At 39.2% G+C, this 25,118-nt stretch overlaps 1 protein-coding gene across 1 annotated transcript; it reads left to right on the forward strand.

The window, feature by feature from the left end:
• Positions 1 to 875: 875 nt before the first annotated feature.
• DDHD2 (DDHD domain containing 2) lies at positions 876 to 25,118 on the forward strand. Its single transcript, XM_060085689.1, has 17 exons — positions 876 to 1,131; positions 2,368 to 2,595; positions 3,643 to 3,833; positions 4,630 to 4,719; positions 5,274 to 5,394; positions 6,538 to 6,627; positions 7,576 to 7,711; positions 9,866 to 10,074; positions 10,356 to 10,423; positions 11,059 to 11,181; positions 12,050 to 12,145; positions 13,183 to 13,311; positions 13,419 to 13,574; positions 13,845 to 13,947; positions 14,088 to 14,258; positions 14,963 to 15,125; positions 25,011 to 25,118. Exons 2-17 carry the CDS (start codon positions 2,376 to 2,378, stop codon positions 25,090 to 25,092), a joined length of 2,148 nt encoding a protein of 715 aa, XP_059941672.1. The 5' UTR covers positions 876 to 1,131; positions 2,368 to 2,375; the 3' UTR covers positions 25,093 to 25,118.

A 25,118-nucleotide genomic window follows, 5' to 3' on the forward strand; every position in this document is an offset into this window, starting at 1 on the left:
AAGTAAACTTGTGGATAATTGTGTGTGGCTCTTAAACTGTAAGAGAATTAATCTGTTATTAAAAATCCCTTTTAGTTTCCTTTTTCTCAGCTTTTGAAGAAATAACAAGACTGAAAAACATTCCCTGAACCCTTGCCCTATAATCTAGTTAGAAAATAGGAAGTATTTTATTGCATGCCCGAAGGAATTGAAGTCTTCCAGAAAACTAAATAGGAGAGCTGGCAGGGCTACTACTTGGGAAATTCTTTTAACTTCTTGACCTCTGTTATGTCATCTTGTTTGGACAAAAATATCTCATCTCCAACCCTCTTGCGGCTTTTGAATCCTGCCAAGCTCACCTCTACATCTTTTAAAGATACCTTTGGCAGCTTCTAAATCGCAATAAACGCAAAGGAGAGGGGCAAAGACCCAGAGACGACCTTTTGTTCCCTTGCAAATGCCAATGGTATCCGATCTCAGCACCCAGAAGTGGAGGTCTGGGTAGACGCAGCTGCCGCCAGCGCCCTGTCCTACTTCTCACTAGGGGCACGGCATCCCGGCGTCCCTGCACCATCCCGGCCCATGAGCAGGGTTAGCCAGGGTACCACCGGGTCAGAGGTCTGTTTTCCCATCAATTAAGTGGGGAGGCTGGGCCATCTTGAAGAACCTTGCTTTCACTGCAATTTGAAACGCTCCCCACCTATAACGTCTCATTCCCCATCCCTGCCTTCTAAATACCTGAGGCCGTGCACCCAGACCCTGCGCGCGGATACCGAGCGGCGGGCGCGCCGCCGGCAACACCCGCGTGCCCAGCGCTCCGACTTCCAGCCCGCTCGGAGGAGCACATCTCGCGCGATTCCCTCCACCTCTCGCGACACTTCCCGCCAGCGCCCCTGCGGGCTCCACGCCCCACGTTTCCTCCAAGCAGCGGTCCCCGTCACCTCACCTTTGCTCTAGGCAGCCCGGTCCGCTGCTCGCCCGCTGGGAGCGCGGCGGAGCCCTGAGTTGGGCGCGAGCCCGGCGGGGCCGCAAGCTCCGCCCTGCTCTGCTCCGTCCCGCCCCTCCTGGGCTCGCGGGGAAGGCCTCCACTGGGGATGTGTCGTAGCCCACTCACCGAAGGCAGGAGAACTTGAAAGGCTGCGGGGCTGCCAGGTGAGTTTGGGGCGGCGGCCGGGTCCAGGGCTCTGACCGGCGTGCGGGTGGGAGGCACTGCGGGGTGGAGATGCCAGGGGCGAAGGAGGACGCGATGCTCGAGGCAGGGAAGGGGGGCTGGGAGGACCAGCCCTGGCGGGGTGGGGGTGACCTCGGTTACAGGGACGCGGCCAGGGCCCCTTTTGCATCGACCGTGCCCGAAGTCACCGGGAAATTACCTCGTTTTCATCCACGCTCCGCTCCTCTCTGCGGGGCTGGACGCGGGACGGGGAGAGGCGTCCGCGAGCCCTGAGGTCCCAGACCTGGGCTGCAGGAGGCCCGGGGTCGTGGGGAGAAGGGACACGCAAGGTGGCGGAGGAAAATTCGTGCTGGGAAAAAAGATAAAGTGGCGGAAGCTGGAGCGCGTCCGCTCCGAGGGAGGCCGGGTGTTTGCGGTCCCGCTGCGCTCGGTGCTGAGATAGCGATGGTCTTACCCGCGCCCCTCCAAGGAGCCTGGGTTTACTTTCGACGTCTGCAGTGTTAGTCTCTACGAGTGTTAAAGGGGCAGAAACACACAGGTCACGGGCTTCCTTGAGGGAAGGAGGCTTTTGAGGTCACTTGTTACTTTTCGTCTGAGACCTGGATGGTGCGAGTGGGTGCGCGCGTGCGCACAGTGGCCCCAAGCGAGAGTTGGCGTTTTCAGAATTTGTACCATAGTCTCTACTTAAAGACCCTTCAAGCATTGATAAAAAGTGACTGTTTCTTAAGTGAATAGTTTTATTTTCAATATTGTGATTCCAGTAGTCATGTAAATGTGTAATGACAAGGGCCTGGAGCCTAAAACCAGGCGTTATTAAGACGGAGTACGCGTTTTTGCCTTGGGACCAGACTTAGATTGGAAATTGGGGTAAAATTTTTTTTGCAGTCAAGATTTCGACCATGTGTTTCTTGTGATTCCAGTTTTGTTTAATTAAAACCATGCAGTTTTCTGAGAGGATTGGAAGATCAGTGCAAAGTGGTTGGTCTAACTATAAGAAGCGTTTTAAGGCCTCCTTCCTCCAAAACAAACAAACAAACAAAAACCCAAAAACAAAACCAAAAAAAGCTGTTAATTTATGTTATTTCTGTTTTAAATTATGTAGCCCCCTTATATTTTTTTTCAGAAATGACTTCTTAAAAATGACCAGTTTTGTGTGTGTGAACAATTACACTGCTAATAGAAGGAAATTTTATTGATAGTTTTCTTTTGTCTTTTAGAGAAAGAAATGTCATCAGTGGAATCACACGAGGAACAATTGTCCCAGTCAGATCCATCCCCGTCACCAAACTCATGTAGTTCCTTTGAGCTAATAGACATGGATGTTGGCAGTTTGTACGAACCCGTTTCTCCTCATTGGTTTTATTGTAAGATAATAGATTCTAAGGAGACATGGATTCCTTTCAACTCTCAGGATTCACAGCAGCTGGAAGAGGCATACGGCTCTGGTAGGGTAAAAGCTATGACTTGTAATAGACAAGGACTTACTGTCATTTCTCTAAAACTATAATATAAAAGTCCTTATAGTGAGTTCTATTGGAAGTAAATTTTAGATCTTTTTCTAGTTGTCTCAGCATTTTTTTTTGCTTTACAGTTTTTATACTTTCCAAATTTTACTTAATAATCTTTTCTTTTTAACATCTTTGTTGGAGTATAATTGCTTTACAATGGTGTGTTAGTTTCTGCTTTGTAACATCCTATAGCATTTTTATATAGAAGTTCTGCATTACTATCCAGCCAATTTATAATATTCAAGAATTTGGTCTGTATTTTGAAAACAGTACCTATTGTAATCCCTGCATAGTTAACCAATAATGTTTCTTACGTTTCAGTTTCTGTTTATGAAGAGTGTGGTGCGGGCAGTGTCACATTGCAAAAGAATGAATTCTTTCATTTTTCTCTTGTTTCTTCTTCTTTTATGGAAACAAGAATGATGCTGGTTACTACTTTATCATCATGATGGTCATTAATTTATCTTTTGGTCCCTTAAACAAAAAATTCAGAAAAGCTTTCTTTTTTTTTTTTTTTTGCTTTACGCGGGCCTCTCACTGTTGTGGCCTCCCCCATTGCGGAGCACAGGCTCCGGACGCACAGGCCCAGCGGCCATGGCTCACGGGCCCAGCCTCTCCGCGGCATGTGGGATCTTCCCAGACCGGGGCACGAACCCGTATCCCCTGCATCGGCAGGCGGACTCTCAACCACTGCGCCACCAGGGAAGCCCTAGAAAAGCTTTCTTGTATACATTTTTTTTTTTTTTTTTTAAGGGACACTCCTATCTCTCCTTAGAAAAAGAACAAAACAGCGTTGGGTATTATTTTTTTCATGTTTCATTAAAACCAAGAATGATTTTGATGGTTTACAAAGTAGTTTAGCCAAGAAGAAACAGATCATTCGTGTGTTTTATAACATTATTGAGAGCATAACTCAGAGTTGTATTTTGGGAGCTTTATTTTGCTCTACTATGTACTTCTTTTCCCCTTTCCACTCCTTGATAGGAAAAGACTGTGATAGGAGAGTTGTGCCCACTGATGGGGGCAGATACGATGTTCATTTGGGGGAGAGGATGCGGTACGCCGTATACTGGGATGAGCTAGCGTCGGAAGTGAGGCGCTGTACCTGGTTCTACAAGGGAGACAAAGACAATAAGTATGTTCCATACTCGGAGAGCTTCAGCCAAGTGTTAGAGGTATTCCTGTGAGCCTTTTACTCATTTTCTTCATTGTGTTCTTCTCTTATTTCATAATCTTTTCTTCCTCTTGTGACTTATTCTGTGAATTTACAGAGAGAGTTTGGTTCTATTTGCATCCCAGTTCATAGCATTTCTTTTTGCAAGTTAGTTTCAGGATAAAGTAGTTTTATTTTCAAATTTTGAAATACTACGGAAACTATTATGTATTTAAATTAAAATTTTTTTCTCTCTAATGGTGATCTTTGTGAATATTTAAACTGACCACAGGATTGGTCTTTTTTGCCTTTTATTTTTCTTGCTCTGAAAATATTCTGAAATTTGCTTTAAATTGGAGTAGTATATTAATATTATTGAATGAAATATATCAAAATGTGAACAATGATTATTTCTAGTCTTGATGATGGAATTGGGACTGATTTTTTTCCTTTGTCCTGTACTATTATCGTAATTTTAAAAGAATTTTAAAATAAATTTGATAGATCAAGAGAAAGAACTTTATATGTAATGTAATCCTCATTTTATGGATAATATACATGCATTAACATTACTGAAAGAAATACATCAAAATGTATACAGCGATTATCTCCAGTCTAGACGATAGAAGTAGAAGTGATTATTTTTTCTTTGTTCTATACTAGTACCAGTTCTCATTTTAAGAGAATTAAAATAAATTTGATAAATCAGAGTAAGATATTCTTATTGTAATTGTTTATCTAGCAGTATTCTTGTAAAAAAGTTCAGTTTTAATAGAAAAACCATTACAGAAATCTAATGAAATGTGTTTTCTTTTAAGGAAACTTACATGCTTGCTGTAACTCTGGATGAATGGAAGAAGAAACTGGAGTCTCCCAACAGAGAAGTTATTATATTGCACAATCCAAAGGTAAGCAAATTAATGCCCTTCTTTAACATTGGGATTAAAGGTTAATTGCATTAGTAAGAAGAACTTAATTGGTTTCTTTTTCTGGGGATTCTACGTAGGATAAGCTTTGGACATTTTTATATTGCATTCACAGTTATGAAACTTGAAGCTGTGGCTCCTACCGTCATTTCCTCATTCAACTCTTACACAAAAATTTTCTTAGGGAAAATTATGTCACTGTAGATTTAGAAAATCACTGACACATTATGTGGGCACCTCTTCCATGTGTAGGGTATGGTTGAAAGATCTGTTAGCCTGATGAATTTTCATTTTCCTTTTTTTTTAGCTTTACTGAGGTATAATTGACAAAATAGTAAGATATTTAAAGTGTACAACATTAGCCTGATGTATTTTCAGGATTCTCATTTCAAGCTGTAGGAGTTGCATATCAAAACTCCAGTTGAGATTTGACTATGTGTTATGTTTTAAAAGACCCGTTCCTACCCCTCAGAATGTATAAATAGAAGTGTCTTTAATGTAGAGTATGCTTATTGCTCTGATCTTTTTAATTTAAGCTTATGGTACATTACCAGCCAGTCACGGGGTCTGATGAATGGGGTTCAACACCCACTGAGCAGGGCCGACCTCGAACAGTGAAGAGAGGGGTTGAGAACATCTCTGTTGACATTCATTGTGGTAATGTTAATCATTCATTTTTTTTCTTATCTTCTGATATGCTTATTTGTTTATGACTTAAATCGTGGTCTTTCTCTATCTATGGCTTTAGATTACGTCAAGGCTTAAAAATGGTCTTTAATCAAATGGGCTTATTCTAAGTTAAGATTAGCATTACTTCATCTACTAAGAATCTTAATAGGTACAAAAATCACTTTTAAAGTTGCTAAGTATATATAGTGGGATGGATAAAATTTGATAGTACTAATCAGGAGGTCACTGGGTACAAATGAACTGATTTAGTCCTAATTCTAAGAAGTGTGATTCCACCTGCTTGATTATTAATTTATTCCTGGTAACACCTGAAGGTTTTCAGGAGGTCTTCAACCAGAAAAAACTATTTTTCAGGGACCTTGATGGTTATCCATTGCTCTCTAGCTAGAGTCATTTATGGTTGGTTTTATAATATATTTAACTGGATTATAAAATTCCTTTCATCTTTCAGAGGAGATGGCTTGTCTCTTGGACAAAGTCGTAGACTTACTGTAATTTGAAAAGATGAGTTTAAAATTTCAGGCTTCAAATACATACCAGACTTTATTGGTACAACTGATAAAAATAGAATATTAGGTAAAAGTATCCTGTCCATATTAAATTACTTGAATTTGGTAACTGCCCTTTGGTTAAATAAGAGCATATTCTTACATAATAAAATATTAAAGGGTTAAAGAGATGTGATATGTGCCGTCTGATAATGTATGCAACCTGCTCCCAAATGGTTCAGAAAAATAAATGTGTGTGAATACACATACACATAGAGAAATAAAGCAAATGTGGTAAATGTTACTGTTGAATCTGTATAAAAAGTACATGAGAGTTTCTTTACTGTTCTTTCAAGTTTTCAATAAGATTGCAGTTATTTCAAAATAAAAAGTTTTAAAAACTTGAACAATTTTTTCACTGACTTATTACAAGGTAAATTAGAAACAAAGTAAAATCAGTCTATTTTTACTAAGTAGTTAAATATGGGACTATCTGTGTCTTTTAAAATATCTGCTCATATTTTAACTTGCCCATTTCTATTATCTATTCATTGTGAATGTTTGATTTTAGAATACATGACTAGTTATATAGAGTAATTTTTCTTTGTAATTTCACTTGTAGGGGAACCTTTACAGATAGATCACTTGGTTTTTCTAGTCCATGGGATCGGACCAGCCTGTGATCTCCGCTTTCGAAGCATTGTACAGTGTGGTAGGTTTGCAAAGCATGTCATATTAGATCATGTAAGGGGACTGTTAGTGCTCCTGTGAGTTGAGATAAAGTGTTGTCTTTAGTCTGTTGTCTTAGCTGCATAATAAGATTTGGAGAGCTAAAGACAGGTGGCAAGGTAGTCAAGCTTCCCAGCTTAGACCTAAAGAGCTAGTAAATTCCTTAGGCTAATAGGTTTATATTCTTAACTAATAATACTTGAGTGAATAGCCCTCAAGTCTTGTAAAATTGTTTTATGATGTGATGGTCCTGTTTATAACCATTCTAAATTTAAAGGGAACCATAAATATATGACAATGAAGATAATATAGTTTAAATGAATAACAGAAGCTTCAACCGTTTTTGTAATTCATACTGTGGTAAACCTTATGATATTCTAATTGGAATATTTAGGTCATTAGTATAACTTGACTTTGAAAGGTAGTATTCATAGTCTAACTGCCCTAATTTGGGAGTCTGATCCTAATGGCTAACTAATGCTTCTAAGCATAAACCTCCTAGAAGGTTAAGATTGACGCAATATGAATTCCAAACAGCAGTGTATTTTTAAAAAATTTAAAATATTGGGTAAAGGTTGTTTATAAGAACCAGAAAGTTAGGATAGGAACCTGACTGCAAGGCCAACTGACATAGTCAAGTGGTTTTTTAAAAAAATTGAAACAGTTTCCTTGACACGGCAGAAGTTTTGAAGTTACTGTGCGATTTTCTTTAATATAAAAATGTTTTGTATAGTAACAGCAGTTCTATATTACAGGAATGTCTTTTCCTACATGCACTGTTAATTTTTTTCGTGAATACCCTACTTTTGACTCGAGTCTCAGGTGCTGTAAGCAGATACAGATGGATGTAGTATAATTACAAGATCTGTTGCATCCCCACTCTACAAATTCATCACTTCACCGTTAACGCATGGTTAATTTTCTTTTCTAGTTAATGATTTTCGCAGTGTTTCTTTGAACCTGCTACAGACGCATTTTAAGAAAGCCCAAGAAAATCAGCAGATTGGGAGGGTAGAATTTCTCCCAGTCAACTGGCACAGTCCTTTGCATTCCACTGGTGTGGATGTGTGAGTAGTACTTTACACCTTTGAGTTGCTAACTGTGATTGTAATGTTTTCTGATCATTGATATGCTTAGGAACATTTCTGCTATAGCTGATTGTAAATATAAAATTTTGTTCAACAGAAAACTTTTTGTACTTCTGTGTCTTTTTCTTAGAGATACATTATTAAGTGCAGACCAATCCCTTTGTTTAACTAGCTTGGGTTAGGAGTGGGGAGTTGTGTGTATCTTCTTCCAGTATGTTTTATTGGCTCATTAGTGTTTACTATTACAGCTTTATTATTTCTTTAGCATAAAGCCAAATGTTGCTTTCTCCCCATAGTGTATAAGCATTTCCATCTTAAGATGTCAAAAGCCAACCACCTCAAGATGCACAAAGTATTTTGTCGTTCCTTTTGTGAGCACATTTAGATAATATTTGTCCAAATTTGGGGAAGAAAGGAAATTCCCAAATATTAAATTATTGGGGTTTATAACTTGAGGTATAATTGGTGCAATGACTTTTAAGTGATGGCTTTCTTAAATTACAAGCTCAGTAGTTCTGTTTGTAAACTTTTTGGTAATGTCAGAGAAGGTTGCCTTATATTAAGGATATTCAGCTGTGGGCTCGCCAGAAAGAAGTATGTTCATAATATAGTTCTAGGATAGAACTAGCAGATGCTTCTCTGGTAGATAAAGGAAGTAGCATTGTTTCCATGCTGGTCTTGGAAATGGCTTTTCTGATTCCGTGTCTCTCAGTTCTTAACACCCTGTGATTTGAGCATATTCCATGTGCCAAGTGCTCCATTGTGGTGTTGCTTTTACTAGGTGTACAGAGTTCACATTCTTTCATATTTGAGCTGATGCTAAGAGGTTACTAGGGGCACATAGCCCTCTCTAAAGTACAGAAGATGTTGAAGGTTTGAGGAGTCTTTCTGGGAGCTTTGAGAAAGCTTTATGTGGAAGCTGATTTATACTACGTCAACATTGTTTTCCTTTGAGAGATATGAGTTCTGTTTGTCCTTGGCATCTGGCAGTCTCACCTTCCTTCAGCGTTTGGAAATTTGGCGTAGAGAGAGAGAGCTGATCCATTTATCATTTGACTTGTGATCAAAAAACCTTAATGCTGAGAATTCTAGGAAAAGCCTCTTGTATCTTTTAAAAAACTTTATTATAGAGAATTTTGTACACAAAAGTAGCATATATAATGAATCTTCCTGTATTGATGATGATGACCCAGCCCAACAAGCCTCAACACGTGGCCAGTTCGGCCCCGTCCATATCTTCCATGTACTGCCCATCCCTCCACTCTATTACTTTTGGTTTTTTTTGTTTGTTTGTTTGTTTTTAAAATTTATTTATTTATTTTTGGCTGTGCTGGGTCTTCGTTTCTGTGCGAGGGCTTTCTCCAGTTGTGGCGAGCGGGGGCCACTCTTCATCGCGGTGCACGGGCCTTTCACTGTCACGGCATCTCTTGCTGAAGAACACAGGCTCCGGACGCGCAAGCTCAGCAGCTGTGGCTCACGGGCCCAGTTGCTCCGCGGCATGTGGGATCCTCCCAGGCCAGGGCTCAAACCCATGTCCCCTGCATCGGCAGGCAGATTCTCAACCACTGCGCCACCAGGGAAGCCCCCACTCTATTACTTTTGGATAAAATCTTAGACATCATATCATTTCATCTGTTAAATGTTTCAGTTTGTATATCCTTTTAAGGATTAAAAATATATATATAACACCATTATCACATCTAAAAAAATTCTTAATATCAGCAAATATACAATCAGTATTCGAATTTGTAATTGTCTAATAAATGTCATGATTTATATATACACATACATACATATACATGCACATACACACATAGTTTAAACTGGGATCATACATTGCAATTAGTTGATGTCTTTTAAGTCTCTTTTCATCTCTTGATTACCTTTCTATCTCTTATTTTCTTGTAATTTATGTCTTGAGGAGGCTGGGTTTTTTGCCTTGCAGAGTTTCTCACACTGAATTTTGCTGGTCACATCCCTTTGGCTTCATTACAAATGTCTGTCCTCTATATTTCCTGTAAGTTGATAGTTATCCCTTGTATCTTAATTTCTAAGTGTAATTTGGATAATAACTTAGAGGAGGCTATGGAATGTATTTAGGTTTTCTGCTTAAAATACCTTTTGTTTTTTCAGAGATCTGCAGCGAATAACTCTGCCCAGCATTAACCGCCTAAGGCACTTCACCAATGATACAATTCTGGATGTCTTCTTCTACAACAGCCCCACCTACTGTCAGACTATTGTGGACACAGTTGCTTCTGAAATGAACCGATTATATGTACTTTTTCTGCAGAGGAACCCTAATTTCAAAGGGGGCGTATCCATCGCTGGTCATAGTTTAGGTAACGGATTCTGTGTGACCAGAGATGACTGTCACATTTTAAGGATACCTGTTTTTGAAGTACAGTGTCTTTTATCAGTATCACATTCAGAGGTCTAGAACTGGTCTATGATGAAGAATTTGGAAGGGGTTGGAAGGGTGGTGGTGGATGGGAAAGAATGACTCCCTACTTCATAGATTTTGCTTCCTGGGTAATTGGCTTATTACTTTTTTTGTATAAAACACAGCTATTTAGTGCTAATGCTTCGAAACTGTCCCTTCTTTCTTCTGTTTTACTTGTAGGTTCACTTATATTGTTTGATATCCTAACAAATCAGAAAGATTCTTTGGGGGATGTTGACAGTAAAAAGGTAATAGGTTCTTTTATATGCTTTCTTAGTAAGCATTTTTAGATTTTAGGCTTTTTGTTTTTTGCTTTGTCTCATACCATAATATTTACATTTATTTTAATTTTAACAGACTTGTAATTATCTCTGTCATTCTTGGATGATAGAAGCAAGATAGTAGTATGCTTCTACAAATATTTGCCACATTCTAAAATAATTGTAGGTCTCTTATTTTTTCATTATAAATATGCACTACTGATCTGTTATTAGAATTATAGAATCATTGAGTTGAAATGGAATTTGCATAGGAGGAAATGAAGAGTGAATTGGATTCAAATTGATATAGTTTATAGAAATTCTGTTAAGCCATCCTTAAACATTAATAAGAGCTCAGGGAAGGCTTTATTAATGATGATGAAGAATACTTTGATACTCATTCATTCACTCATTCATTTGTTTAAAAACATTAGGTTTCAACTGACTGCAAAAACTTAAAGATCAATCACATCTTAATTTATATTTCATATAAATTACAATTTATTCAAAGTTAAGATAGGTCTCTGTGGATATCTAACATAGTACTTTCCTTTATTGCAAAGTAACATTAATAAAAATCTGAAAGAATTTAGAGAACACGAGCTTTACAATTTAATTTTTAGGATTTGCCAAGTATTTTCATGGATCGAGGAGACACACCGACACTGGAGGAAGATTTGAAGAAACTTCAACTCTCTGAATTCTTTAGTATCTTTGAGAAGGAGAAAGTAGATAAGGAAGCTCTGGTAAAAATAATCTTTTAAAACTTCGCACTATACCATTTTCAGTATTTTTTTTAAATACATTTATTTTATTTATTTATTTTTGGCTGTGTTGGGTCTTCGTTGCCGCACGTGGGCTTTCTCTAGTTGCAGAGAGTGGGGCTACTCTTCGTTGCGGTGCTTAGGCTTCTCATTGCGGTGGCTTCTCTTGTTGCGGATTATGGGCTCTAGGCGCGCGGGCGTCAGTAGTTGTGGCTCGTGGGCTCTAGAGTGCAGGCTCAGTAGTTGTGGCGCACGGGCTTAGTTGTTCCGTGGCATGTGGGATCTTCCCGGGCCAGGGATCGAACCCGTGTCCCCTGCACTGGCAGGCGGATTCTTAACCACTGTGCCACCAGGGAAGTTCCCCGTTTTCAGTATTTTTATTGCTTCTTTTCATCATACTGCTTGCTAAGAGCCTGCCCTTTAGAAACATTTTAGTCATAAATACTTCCTTATCATTAGTAATGCTCTTTAGCCTTATTTGTGTGCTTTTTATCATATAAAGTGATCTTTGCTTTGTGGAGGTTCAGAGTTCCGAGGAGCCATGTTAATAGCAATGGAGCACAGACTAAAACACAGCACAGCTCTGAAAACATGAGAGCAGGAATAAATGACCACTAACTTTTCCAACTCTTATTTTCTGTTATACTGTGTAGAGCTCTACTGTGGATATTTGCTTGTTTATTTGTTTTTGTTACCACTAGGGAGTCCTAGTCATGCAAAGTAAAGAACAACTGAGTGTTTAGGCCTTATTCCTCTCAGAGAACAGGGCGTTTACTTACTTATTTTTAGGACATTTAATTGATTTTAATTTGCCTAGAAATAAGAAAGATATTTGATTTTTTATGCTTAGGCTTTATGTACAGACAAAGATCTTCAGGAAATGGGAATTCCCTTAGGACCAAGAAAGAAGATACTAAACTACTTAAGGACCAGAAAAAATTCAGTGGTATGTGCTTAATATAGTTTGTAGGATTAAACAGTTTTTTGACTTCCTTGTATTCTTGTGCTTTGTGAGATGTTTAGTATAGGGAGCTAAGCAATTTTTAAAATTGACCTTTGGCTCTCTTTTCAGAAATTAAACACATTTACTTTATTGATATCTTTAAAAGTATTATTAGCTTCAGAAGTCTTATTTCCCCTGGACTTCCACCATTCAATTTTTTCCTTTTTTTTTTTTGTTTTGTAACTGCTTTATTGAAATATAATTCACAGCACATACCATAAAATTCACCCTTTTAAAATATACAATTCAGTGGGTTTTAGTATATTTGCAGAGTTGTATAACCATTACCACTATCTAATTCCAGAACATTTCCATCACCGCAAAAACAAACACCATATTCATTAGCAGGCACTCCCCATTCCTCCCTCCTGTGAACCACTGATCTATTTTCTGTCTTCATGTATTTTCTTATTCTGGATATTTCATATAAATGGAGTCGTACAATATGTGGCCTTTTGTGACTGGCTCCTTTCACTTAGTATAATGTATTCAAGGTATAACCGTGTTGTAACAGTGCTTCTGCACTGAGCATTTTTGGCCACTGATTCCTTTCCATAGTCTAGTTAATTATTTTTCAACCTTTTAGCAGGTTGCTCAGTTCTGATTTAAGGCTGATAGAGACATACTACTTGCTTTGATTAGAAAGGCGTACACTTCATTGAACTCCTCAGCGCTCCCCAGCATTCATTCCACAGTACTCTATCGTCTTCTCTCATGATGGTTGCCTAAAGTTTCAACTGCTACCCAAATGGCTTTGTACAGCTTTCATTATTTCAGAGCACGTAGGGATATCAATTCATAATTTAAGGCAACTTTTGTTTTCATCAGCTTTATCTTGTTCTCTGAGAGATTCTTCTTAAAATTGTTGACTACCATTTCAAAACCTTCCCAAGCATCCTTTTAAACCAGTAGAAAACTGTATAATCCTTTGGATATTTTCACTACATAGCAGCTCCACAGAACTATTTTTTATTCTTTAGGGTATTAATAGACCAACCCCGCAATCACCTGCAGGGGCGAATATGTCTAACATACCCAAAGAGTCGGAGTTCTGCAGTAGTACTAATGGTACTGGAAATGATGAACATCTGGATGTTGGCATTGGGCAGGTAACAATACTAATTCTCTCTGGTCATTTTATTGTTTGCCATTGGTATGGCAGGAACAGATGTAACTTTTGTTATTAATGAGAGAGGCTTTTATTTCCTCCTTCCAGGTGCCTGTAAAATACCCCCGGCTCATCTATAAACCAGAAATATTCTTTGCCTTTGGGTCTCCCATTGGAATGTTCCTTACTGTCCGAGGCCTAAAAAGAATTGACCCCAACTACAAATTTCCAACATGCAAAGGTTTCTTCAATATTTATCACCCTGTAAGCATTGGACAGCTCTTGTGGTTTTACCTGAATATTGGGGCTTATTGGTAAAGAGCATACGGTATTCTATTGTGTTGATTTACTTTTTTCTATATTATTCTGTAGTAATGAGATAATTTATAATAGTATGAATCTGGAAGTGATGAGGCAGAACAACTACATTTAAAAAAATAAGCTTATAATTACTCTTGCCTGATACATAGCTCCTGAGACTGTCATTATCTTTCTTCAGCAGAGGTATATGTAGCTATTGTTTCTCCTATGTAGTTTGATCCTGTGGCCTATAGGATTGAACCAATGGTGGTCCCAGGAGTAGAATTTGAGCCAATGCTGATCCCGCATCATAAAGGCAGGAAGCGGATGCACTTAGGTAAGTCTTGAGTATAGAACCTGATAATTCTAGACCTTCTGGTCAGTGCACACTGACTGGACCTCGTTCACTTTGTTTAGCTGTGTTGAACCTTTTTACCTCTGTAAACCATGTAATGTTCTTTTTCATATATGCTTCAGAACTGAGAGAGGGCTTGACCAGGATGAGCATGGACCTTAAGAACAACTTGCTAGGTTCGCTGCGGATGGCCTGGAAGTCTTTTACCAGAGCTCCATACCCTGCCTTACAAGCTTCAGAAACTGTAGAAGAAACTGAAGCAGAACCTGAATCAAGTTCAGAGAAGCCTAGTGGTCAGTGACACTGTACATATTGATTTCCTGCACCAGGCCAGATAAGAGGGACTCCATGGTGTCTGGTTCTTATTCTCTCAGGGTCTTCTTACTTTCTCCTTTTTATTGTTTAGGACCAATACTATGAGTCCTAATGGGCCTTCAGCTCTGCTGGTGTTTTCTGTCATCTCATAGCCACAAATTTTGGAAAAACATTATTTGTGAGGGAAGATGTCAAGAGAAGCTGAGCATCTAGTAATGAGGCTTTAAAACATTCCCCACTTGGGCACTATGGCAGTGATGCTCAGAGCCTACACTGTGAAGGACCTTGCTTTTACAGGGGAATGTCTGTGTATTCATGGGTTGGTTTTATTTTCCTGCCTGGGGACTAGCTAGGACACTTTTCCTCTTAATTTCACAGTTAATATTGCATTCTTTTGCTTTAGTTTTCAATTGCCTAAGGAGTTCTATCCCTGTTTGCATTTAGTTTGTAAACCAAAGGCAAATGGAATTAGCCATTAAAGGTACAGGAAGGAAAAAAGGGATTGGATAAAATCAGTGTGCCTTGAGGAGAAGCTTTAAGGGGATTGAGAGGAGGAAAATGAGAGAGAGCTTTCTGAGCAGGGTAGCTCATCCTACGGTAAAGCTGGAGCCTGAGGGAAAGTAAGGACAACCTTGGAGGGCTGGATGCTTTTATATTCTTATTATGGTTCTTCTGTATCCAGATGTTAGCACAGAAGAGAACCTTGTAGCAGTTAAACAAGAAGCCCCCCCCATCCATGTGGGAATGCTGAATGGAGGCCAGCGCATCGACTATGTGCTACAGGAGAAGCCCATTGAAAGTTTTAATGAATATTTATTTGCTTTACAAAGTCATCTATGCTACTGGTAAGTGTTTGTTTTTTAAGTCTATCTTTTTTAAAAATTAACTTATTTATTTTATTTTTGGCTGTGTTGGGTCTTCGTTGCTGCGCGTGGTCTTTCTTTAGTTGCGGCGAGCGGGGCCTACGCTTCGTTGCTGTCACGGGCTTCTCATTGCGGTGGCTTCTCTTGCTGCAGAGCATGGGCTCTAGGCGCGCGGGCTTCAGTAGTTGTGGCTCACGGGTTCAGTAGTTGTGGCTCATGGGCTCTAGAGCGCAGGCTCAGTAGTTGTGGCACACAGGCTTAGTTGCTTCATGGCATGTGGGATCTTCTTGGACCAGGGCTCGAACCCGTGTTCCCTGCATTGGCAGGAGGATTCTTAACCACTGTGCCACCAAGGAAGCCCCTAAGTGTTTGTTTTTGTTTTGGGGTTTTTTGGTCTTAATTGTTTGTTAAGATTTCTTCAGATGACATGAGTGTGCTGTTTTGTAATTGTCTGAACAAGAAATCATTCTAATCCCAAATGTACACTGGCCTATCCTCCTCTTTCTACATCTATCAAATATCTGTGAAACAACTGAGACTTATTTCACTAAGCATAATATTCTTTAGGTCCATCCACGTTGCTGCAAATGGCAGAATTCCGTCTTTTTTTATGGCTGAGTATTATTCCATTGTAATATATACCACATTTTCTTTATTCATTTGTCTGTTGCTGGACACTTAGGTTGCTTCCATATCTTAGTTATTGTGAATAGTGCTGCTATGAACATTGGGGTGCGTGTATTTTTTCAAGTTAGTGTTTTCGTTTTTTCTGGATATATACCCAGGAGTGGAATTGCTGGATCATATGGTGGTTCTATTTTCATTTTTTTGAGGAGCCTCCATGCTGTTTTCCACAGTGGCTGCACCATTTCACATTCCCACCAACAGTGGACAAGCATTCCCGTTTCTCTACATCCTCGCCAGTGTTAGTTATTTGTGTTCCTTTTGATGACAGCCGTTCTGACAGGTGTGAGGTGACATCTCATTGTGGTTTTGATTTGCATTTCCCTGATGATTAGGGATATTGAGCATCTTTTCGTGTGCCTGTTATCCATTTATGTGTCTTTCTTGGAAAAATGTCTATTCAGGTCTCCTGCCCATTTTTTGATTGGGTTATTGTTGTTTTTTTTTGATATTGAGTTTTATGCGCTGTTTATGTATTTTGGATATTAACCCCTTATCACTCATATCATTTGCAAATATTTTCTCCCATTCAGTAGCTTTTCCTTTCATTTTGTTGATGGTTTCCTTTGCTGTGTAAAAGCTTTTAAGTTTAATTCGGTCCCACTTGTTTATTTTTGCTTTTATTTTTTTGCCTTAGGAGACAGATCCAAAAAAATATTGCTGTGATTTATGTCAAAGAGTGTTCTGCCTATGTTCTCTTCTAGGGGGTTTATGGTTTCCAGTCTTACATTTAGGTCTTTCATCCATTTTGAGTTTATCTTTGTAAATGGTGTGCAGAAATTTTCTAATCTCATTCCTTTACATGTAGCTGTCCAGTTTTCCCAGCACCACTTGTCAAAGAAACTGTCTTTTCTCCATTTTGCATTCTTGCCTCCTTTGTCGTAGATTAATTAACCGTAGGTGCATGGGTTTATTTCTGGGCTCTTTATTCTGCTCCATTGATCTATGTGTCTTTTTTTGTGCCAGTACTAATCTGTTTTGATAACTGTAGCTTTGTAGTATGGTCTGAAGTCAGGGAGGGTGATATCTCCAGCTTTATTCTTTTTTTCTCAAGACTGTTTTGGCAATATGGGGTCTTTAGTGATTCCATATAGATTTTAGGATTATTTGTTCTATTTCTGTGAAAAATGTCATGGGTATTTTGGTAGGGATTGCATTAAGTCTGTAGATTGCTTTGGATAGTATGGCCATTTTAACAATATTAATTCTTCCATTCCAAGAGCATAGGATGTCTTTCCATTTCTTTGTATCATCTTCAGTTTCCTTCATCAGTGTTCTATAATTTTCAGTGTGTAGGTTTTTCACCTCCTTGGTTAAGTTTATTCCTAGGGTATTTTATTCTTTTTGATGTAATTTTAAATGGGATTTTTTTTCTACTTTCTGTTTTTGATAGTTCATCGTTAGTGTATAGAAAAGCAATAGATTTCTGTATATTAATCTTGTATCCTGCAACTTTACTGAATTCATTTATTCTAACAGTTTTTTGGTGGAGGCTTTAGGGTTTTCTATATAAAGTATCATGCTATCTGCAAATAGTGACAGTTTTACTTCCTCCCTTCCAATTTGGATGCCTTTCTTTTTTTTTTTCCCTGATTGCTGTGGCTAGGACTTCCAATACTATGTTAAATAGAAGGGGCAACATTAGGCATCTTTGTCTTGTTCCTGAATTTGGAGGAAAGGCTTTCAGCTTTTCATTGTTGCATATGACGTTAGCTGTAGGTTTGTCATAAAAGGCCTTTGTTATGTTGAGATATGTTCCCTCTATATCAACTTCGATGAGCGTTTTTATCAAGAATGGATGTTGAATTTTATTAAATGCTATTTCTGTGTCCATTAAGGTGATCGTGTGATTTTTGTCCTTTCTTTCGTTGATGTGGTATATCACATTGATTGATTTGTGAATGTTGGACCATCCTTGTGTCCCTGGAATAAATCCCACTTGATCATTATGTATGATCCTTTTTTTATATTGTTGGATTCAGTTTGCTAATATTTTGTTGAGGAGTTGTGCATCTATATTCATCAAAGATATTGGCCTGTAATTTTCTTTTTTTGTATTGTATTGGTCTGGTTTGGGTATCAGGATAATGGTGGCCTTGTAGAATGAATTTGGGAGTATTTCCTCCTCTTCAGTTTTTTGGAATAGTTTAAGGAGGATAGGTGTTAGCTCTTCTCTGTATGTTTGCTAGAATTCCCCTGTGAAGTCAGTCCTGGACTTATGTTTCCTGAGAGTTTTTTTATTTTATTTTTTTTATTTTTTTTTTATTTTTTTTTATTTATTTATTTATTTATTTTTTTTGCGGTATGCGGGCCTCTCACTGTTGTGGCCTCCCCCGTTGCGGAGCACAGGCTCCGGACGCGCAGGCTCCGGACGCGCAGGCTCAGCGGCCATGGCTCACGGGCCCAGCCGCTCCGCGGCATATGGGATCCTCCCAGACCGGGGCACGAACCCGTATCCCCTGCATTGGCAGGCGGACTCTCAACCACTTGCGCCACCAGGGAGGCCCTGAGAGTTTTTTTAAATTACAAATTTAATTTCACTAGTGTTTGGTCTGTTTAAATGGTCTGTTTCTTCTTGATTCAGTCTTGGCAATTTTTATGTTTCTAGAAATTTGTCCATTTCTTCTAGGTTGTCCAATTTGTTGGAATATAACTGTTCATAGTATCCTTTTATGATTTTTTATATCTTTGTGGTATCGGTTGTAATTTCTCCTCTTTCATTTCTTATTTTGTTTATTTGGGTCCTTTCTCTTTTCTTCTTGGTGAGCCTGGCTAAAGGTTTATCCTTTTTGTTTATCGTTTCAAAAAACCAGCTCTCATTTTCATTGATCTTTTCTATTGCTTTTTTAAATCTCTATTTCATTTATTTCCTTCTCTGATCTTTATTATTTCCTTCCTTCTGCTGACTTTGGGCTTTGTTCTTCTTTTTCTCATTCCCTTAAGTGGTAGGTTTGTTTGAGATTTTTCTTATTTCTTGAGGAAGGCCTGTATCACTATAAACTTCCCTCTTAAATCTGCTTTTGCTGCATCCCATAGATTTTGGAGAGTTGTGTTCCCATTTTTATTTGGCTCAAGGTGTTTTCTGATTTCCTCTTTGATTTCTGTATTGACCCATCATTTTTTAGTAGCATGTCATTTAGTCTCCATGTGCTTGTTCTTTTCCCATTTTTCTTTCTGTAATTTCTAGTTTCATACCATTGTGGTCAGAAAAAAGCTTGATATAATTTCTGTCCTCTGAAATTTGTTGAGACTTGTTTTGTGGCCTAACATGTGATCTGTCCTGGAGAACATTTCATGTGCACTTGGAAAAAATGTGCTTTCTGCTGTTTTGGAATGTAATGTCCTGTAGATATCTATTATGTCCAACTAGTCTATTGTGTCATTTAAGGCCACTGTTGCCTTATTGATTTTCTGTCTGGATGATCTGTCCGTTGATGAAAATGGAATGTTAAAGTCTCCTACTATTACTGTATTATTGTCAGTTTCTCGTCTTATGTCTGTTACTATTTGCTTTATATATTTAGCTGCTCCTGTCTTGGATGCATATATGGTAACAAATGTTACATCCTGTTCTCGTATTGATCCCTTTATCATTATAGAATGCCCTCCTTTGTCTTTTGTTATAGCCTTTGTTTTAAAGTCTATTTTGTCTGATAGAAATATTGCTGCCCCTGCTTTCTTTTCATCTCCATTTACAGGAAATATCTTTTTCCATTCCCTTATTTGCAGCCTGTGTGTGTCTTTAGCTCTGACGTGTGTCTCCTGGAGGCAGCATATAGATGGGTCTTGTTTTTTGTCCAGTCACCCACCCTGTGTCTTTTTAAAAATGTATTTATTTATTTTTGGCTGCATTGGGTCTTCATTGCTGTGCATAGGCTTCTCATTGCTTTGGCTTCTCTTGTTGCAGAGCATGGGCTCTAGGCATGCGGGCTTCAGTAGTTGTGGCACGTGGGCTCAGTAGTTGTGGCTTGCAGGCACTAGAGCGCAGGCTCAGTAGTTGTGGCGCACGGGCTTAGTTGCTCCACAGCATGTGGGATCTTCCCGGACCAGGGCTCGAACCCGTGTCCCCTGCATTGGTAGGCAGATTCTTAACCACTGCGCCACCAGGGAATCCCCACCCTCTGTCTTTTGATTGGAGCATTTAGTCCATTGACATTTAAAGTAATTATTGATAGGTATGTACTTATTGCCATTTTATTACTTGTTTTCCAGTTGTTTTTGTAGTTCTTCTGTATTCATTTCTTCTTTATTTCTTCCTTTGTGGTTTAATGATTTTATTTAGCAGTATGCTTGTGTTCCTTACTTTTGTGTGTGTGTGTGTGTATGTTGTAGTTTTTTGATTTGTGATTACCATGGGGTTCTTATATGTTGACCTATATCTACTTGTGTTAAACTGGCAGTCATTTAAGTTCAAACATATTCTAAACAACCTATGTTTTTTTACTCCCCTCCCCTGCATTTTGTGGTTTTGATGTTATATTTCACATCTTCATGTTTATCCCTTAACTGTTTATTGTAGTTATAGTTGCTTTTACAGTTTTTTGTCTTTTAATCTTCATACTGGCTTATTTAAGTGGTTGATCCTCAGTCCTTACTATGTATTTGCCTTTTCTATTGGGATATTCCCTTTTCTATAGGTTCTTACTTCTTTTCCACTTAGAGAAGACCCTTTAACATTTCTTTTAGAGTAGGTTTAGTATTGATGAACTGTTTCAGTTTTTGCTTGTCTGAGCAGTTCTTTATCTCTTCTTCAATTCTAAATGATAATCTTGTTGGGCAGAGTATCCTGCGTTGCAGGTTTTTCCCTTTCAGGACTTTGAATATATCATGCCACTCCCTTCTGGCCTGCAAGGTTTCTGCAGAGAAATCAGCTGATAGCCTTATGGGGATTCCCTTGTATATGACTCTTTTTTTCTTGCTGCCTTCAGAAGCCTCTCTTTACCTTTTGCCCTTTTAATTATGTTATGTCTTGGTGTGAGTTTGCTTGGGTTCATCTTGTTTGGGACCCTCTGTGCTTCCTGTTCCTGGATATTTGTTTCCTTCAGGTTTGGGAAGTTTTCAGCCACAATTTCCTCAAATACGTTTTCGATGCCCTGCTCTCTCTCTTCTTCTGAGACCCCTATAATGCGAATGTTGGTACATTTAATGTTAGCCCAGAGATCTCTTATACCGTTTTCATTTTTTAAAATCTCTCTTTTCTTTTTGCTGTTCTGATTGGGTGATTTCCATTATTCTGTGTTTCAGATCACTTACGTGTTCTTCTGTATCACTCAGTCTGCTATTGAGTCCTTTTAGTGTTTTTTTAATTGCAGCTATTGAATTCTTCATTCCTGATTGGGTCTTCTTTATATATTCTAGTTCCTTGTTAAAATTCTCACTATGTTCATTTGTTCTTTTCCCTAATTCAGTTAACATTTTTTAATTAACTGTGTTCTGAATTCTTTATCTGGTAAATTGTTTATTTCTGTTTCATTATTTATTTTTTCATGGGTTTTCTCTTGCTGTTTCAATTGAGAGCAGTTCGTCTGCCTTTTCATTTTGCTTAACTTTTTCTGTCACTATGAATTTAGGTGGAATAGTTACCTATTGCAGTCTGAAAGGGGTATTCTTATGTGGGAGCGTCCTTACACAGACTGTGTGCCCAGTGCCTTTGATGGGAGAGCAGGATTTGATGACACAGAGTCGTCTTCCTCAGCTATCACCTTAGTAGGGGGTGGAGCTGGAGCTGGGTGTGAGGTGGGACTTCCCCTCTGCTCAGTGGCTGTCACCATGCAGTTGGGGACAGGGTCTGATCCTAAGTTGCTGGAGCCAAAGCCCTGAGGGTCCGGCCCAGGCTGGCTCTGTTGCCTTTAGGTGTGTTTCCCACCCCCCCTGCACTGGAACCCTTGCCCCAGAGCTGGGGAGGGCAGACAAAAGTGGGGCCCATGTGGGCTCTCTGCAGACAGAGGTCCGAGCTGTCTGCCGTGTGCAGCCTTGGGTGCACGTCCCCTTTGCCCCTCACAGTCGATCACTGCCCCCAGCCTCCTCTGTCTTGTTATGGGGCCACACTGCAGGGCAGCTGGGGCCTGTGTGGACTCTTGGCGTCTGTTGGGGCATAAGCCGTGGGGTAGGGGCCGCTGTCAGAGTTCTGGGCTTCTGATGCACTGCTTGAGTAAGTGCCAACAGTGGCTGCTGACACCCCACCCAGACTCCACCCCAGGCCTGGGTTGCCTGTGCATCCCTTGGCTGTGTTGCTTCCTGTCGTGGCGGCCCTAGATGCTGTGCAGTGGTGCATCGTCATGGAGCACGTGGGGCTGAGCTGTGCACCCAGGCGGGGAGACCTGGCAGCCACTAGAGCAGTCCTCCCACTGTACTCTCCGCCCTGGCGGGGGGCGAGCCAGCGCGCACGTGCTCCCACAGCCCTGCTGCTCTCCAGCTAGCCAAGGGGGCTCGTCTCCCCGGATTAGGACCCCAGGACTGGGGCGTTCGATCTGAGGCTCTCACTGCTCACTCCCCAGGGCGGGTCTCCGCCTGTGCATTCTCCCTTTTCCTCTGAGTCCCCTCCCAGGGGCACAGGTCCCAACCTGATCGCTTTTCTTCTCATCCTAAACGATTACATGTGGATCTTTCTTAGAGCCTTGGGTGTACAGGAGTTTTTCTGCCAGTTTCCATTCCACAGATAGATGTACTTTTGATGTGTTTTTTGGGGGGTGAGTTCCATGTCCTCTTACTCTGCCATGTTGATCGATCCCCCTTGCCATCCATACATCTTTGGTGAATTGTCTGTTGAAATCTTTTGCCCATCTAAAAAATTGGATTATTTCATTATTAAGTTTCAAGAGTTTTCTACATTTTAGTTACAAGTTCTTTTCAGATATACTTTTTTTCCTCAGGATGTGGTTTGGTTTTCATTTTTCTATCAAGTAGGTTTTGAAGCGCAGTTTTTTATTTTGATGAAGTCCATTTTACTGATGTTTGTGCTTTTCTGACATATTTAAGAAATCTTTGCCAAATCCAATGTCATTAAGGTTTCTCCTTTGTTTTAGAAGTTGTGTCATTTTAGCTTTTACATTTAGCTCTATGATCCTTTTTTTTTTTTTTTTTTTTGCGGTACGCGGGCCTCTCACTGTTGTGGCCTCTCCCGTTGTGGAGCACAGGCTCCGGACGTGCAGGCTCAGTGGCCATGGCTCACGGGCCCAGCCGCTCCGCGGCATGTGGGATCTTCCCAGACCAGGGCATGAACCCGTGTCTCCTGCATCGGCAGGCGGACTCTCAACCACTGCGCCACCAGGGAAGCCCTATGATCCATTTTGATTGAGTTAATTTTTAAAGATGGTGTGAGGAAAGGATTGAGGTTCATTGTTCTGCATGTGGTTTTCCTGTTCTAGCAACATTTGTTGAAAAGTTTATTCAGATGGAGAAACTGTTGAATTGCCTTGGCTCTGTTTTGTTCCACTGATCTGTTTGTCTATCCTTATGCCAATAAAACACTGTCCTGATTACTGTAGCTTTCTAGTAAGGCTTAAAATTAGGTACCGTGAGTCCTTCATCTTTGTTGTTCCTATTCGTAGTTATTTTAGGTATTGTAGGCCCTCTGCATTTCCTTATATAATGTAGAACGAACTTGTTAATTTCAGCCTAAAAGCTTTTTAGGGATTTTGATTGTGATTGCATTTTATCTATAGATCAGTTTGGGGGAAGAATTGACATCTTAATAATGCTGAGTCTTCTGACCCACGAACACAGTTGTCTCTCAGTATATTTTGGTCTTTAGTTTCTCTCAGCAGTGTTTCGTGGTTTTCAGCGTATGTATCATGCACTCTGTAATTCGTATTGCCCTCCTCCTATTATGAATAAGGTTGAGCATCTTGACATATATTTAAGGACCATTTTAATTTTCTTTTTGGGGAGTTATCTATACCCTTTATTCTCTTTTATATTGAAATTTTGGTCTTTTTTTAATTGATAAATCTGTGATATGAGTTGTAAATACCTTTTCCCCAGTTTGTCTTTGACATTGTGTACATTAATTTTTGCTAAGTAGAAATTTTGATTTTTAGGTAGTCAAATTTATTTATTTTTTCCTTTTTTGGCTTCTGGAATTTGTGTCATACTTAGATTTCCCTTGCTCTCCAAAGAATTCCTTACCAGTTTATTCTGATATTTTAGGGTTTCATTTTTACATATAAATCTTTGATTCTGTTCAAATTTATCCTAATAATAAGGTGTGGATTGATCCAAATCATTTTCAGGATAGCTATCCAGTTGTTGCAACACTGTTAATAGATTTGAGGTTCTAACTTTATTGTATTAAATTTCTATGAGTATTTAAGGCTATTTCTGGACTTCCTGTTCTTTTCTATTGATCCATTTATTTATGCACCAGGATCACACCATTTTAATATCTGGTTTAGCTAATCTCCCCTCACTGGTATAGGAGGAAGGAGTTTCTTAACCTGCCGTCTGTGTGTGGAACTTGTGGGGAATAGAAAAAAGTCTATGAGTCCAGTGAAATTCTATTGATAATTTCGGGTATATACGTATATGGTGTCTTCTCTGGGGAGTAATCCATAGGTTTCATTAGATTCTCAAATAGATCCATGACTCAAAAAATGTCAAACCTTAGATCTAGAAAACTGTTTGAGCCATATACTCTTATGGCAATCCACGAATGCTGTATTTTTATAATCAAATTTCTTTACAAACTGGATATAAGTAATTGCTTGTACATACACTGAATAACATCTGGAAGATGCATGAGAAATTGATAACGTCGGTTGTCAGAAATTGGGGACTAGTGGTTAAGAAACAGTGAGAAGGAGACTTCATTATTATATCCTTTTGTGTCTTTGATTTTCATTCATATGATTATACTGGCTTTTTGAAAAAGGTGAATAACATTTAAAAATTAAGGTGATGAATTGGACGACTCTTCCATGTTGTTCCAAGAATGAGTTCTGTGGAAAGGGAGGGCTTGGTCATTTACTACTGGCTTTTTTATATTACAGGACATAATGCTAGACTTATTTGTTATAAGGTTACCTTACAAACCACTGCCAATTACATCACCTCTGAGTCAGATTTTTTTTAAACAGTAAAAAAATGAACTCGTAAGGTGGTTGTGCAGATTGAGATGATATATGTAAAGCATCTAGTACGAATGTTAGTTTCTTCTTTTTACAACATATTTTTTTCTCTTTACAGGGAGTCTGAAGATACAGTATTGCTGGTTCTCAAAGAAATCTACCAAACCCAGGGTATCTTCCTTGATCAGCCTTTACAGTAAAAATGAACCAACTATGGCTGCTTAAT

This window comes from Mesoplodon densirostris, chromosome 20 (genome assembly GCF_025265405.1).
Source record: "Mesoplodon densirostris isolate mMesDen1 chromosome 20, mMesDen1 primary haplotype, whole genome shotgun sequence".
Taxonomy (NCBI): domain Eukaryota; kingdom Metazoa; phylum Chordata; class Mammalia; order Artiodactyla; family Ziphiidae; genus Mesoplodon; species Mesoplodon densirostris.

What these genes read in the sequence shown, in the direction of transcription:
- DDHD2 (XM_060085689.1), top strand. Translation starts at nt 2,376, where the DNA reads ATGTCATCAGTGGAATCACACGAGGAACAATTGTCCCAGTCAGATCCA. An exon ending in TCGAAGCATTGTACAGTGTG is followed by an intron (nt 6,628 to 7,575) that starts GTAGGTTTGCAA and finishes TTTCTTTTCTAG; the next exon opens with TTAATGATTTTCGCAGTGTT. An exon ending in AAGTTCAGAGAAGCCTAGTG is followed by an intron (nt 14,259 to 14,962) that starts GTCAGTGACACT and finishes TTCTGTATCCAG; the next exon opens with ATGTTAGCACAGAAGAGAAC.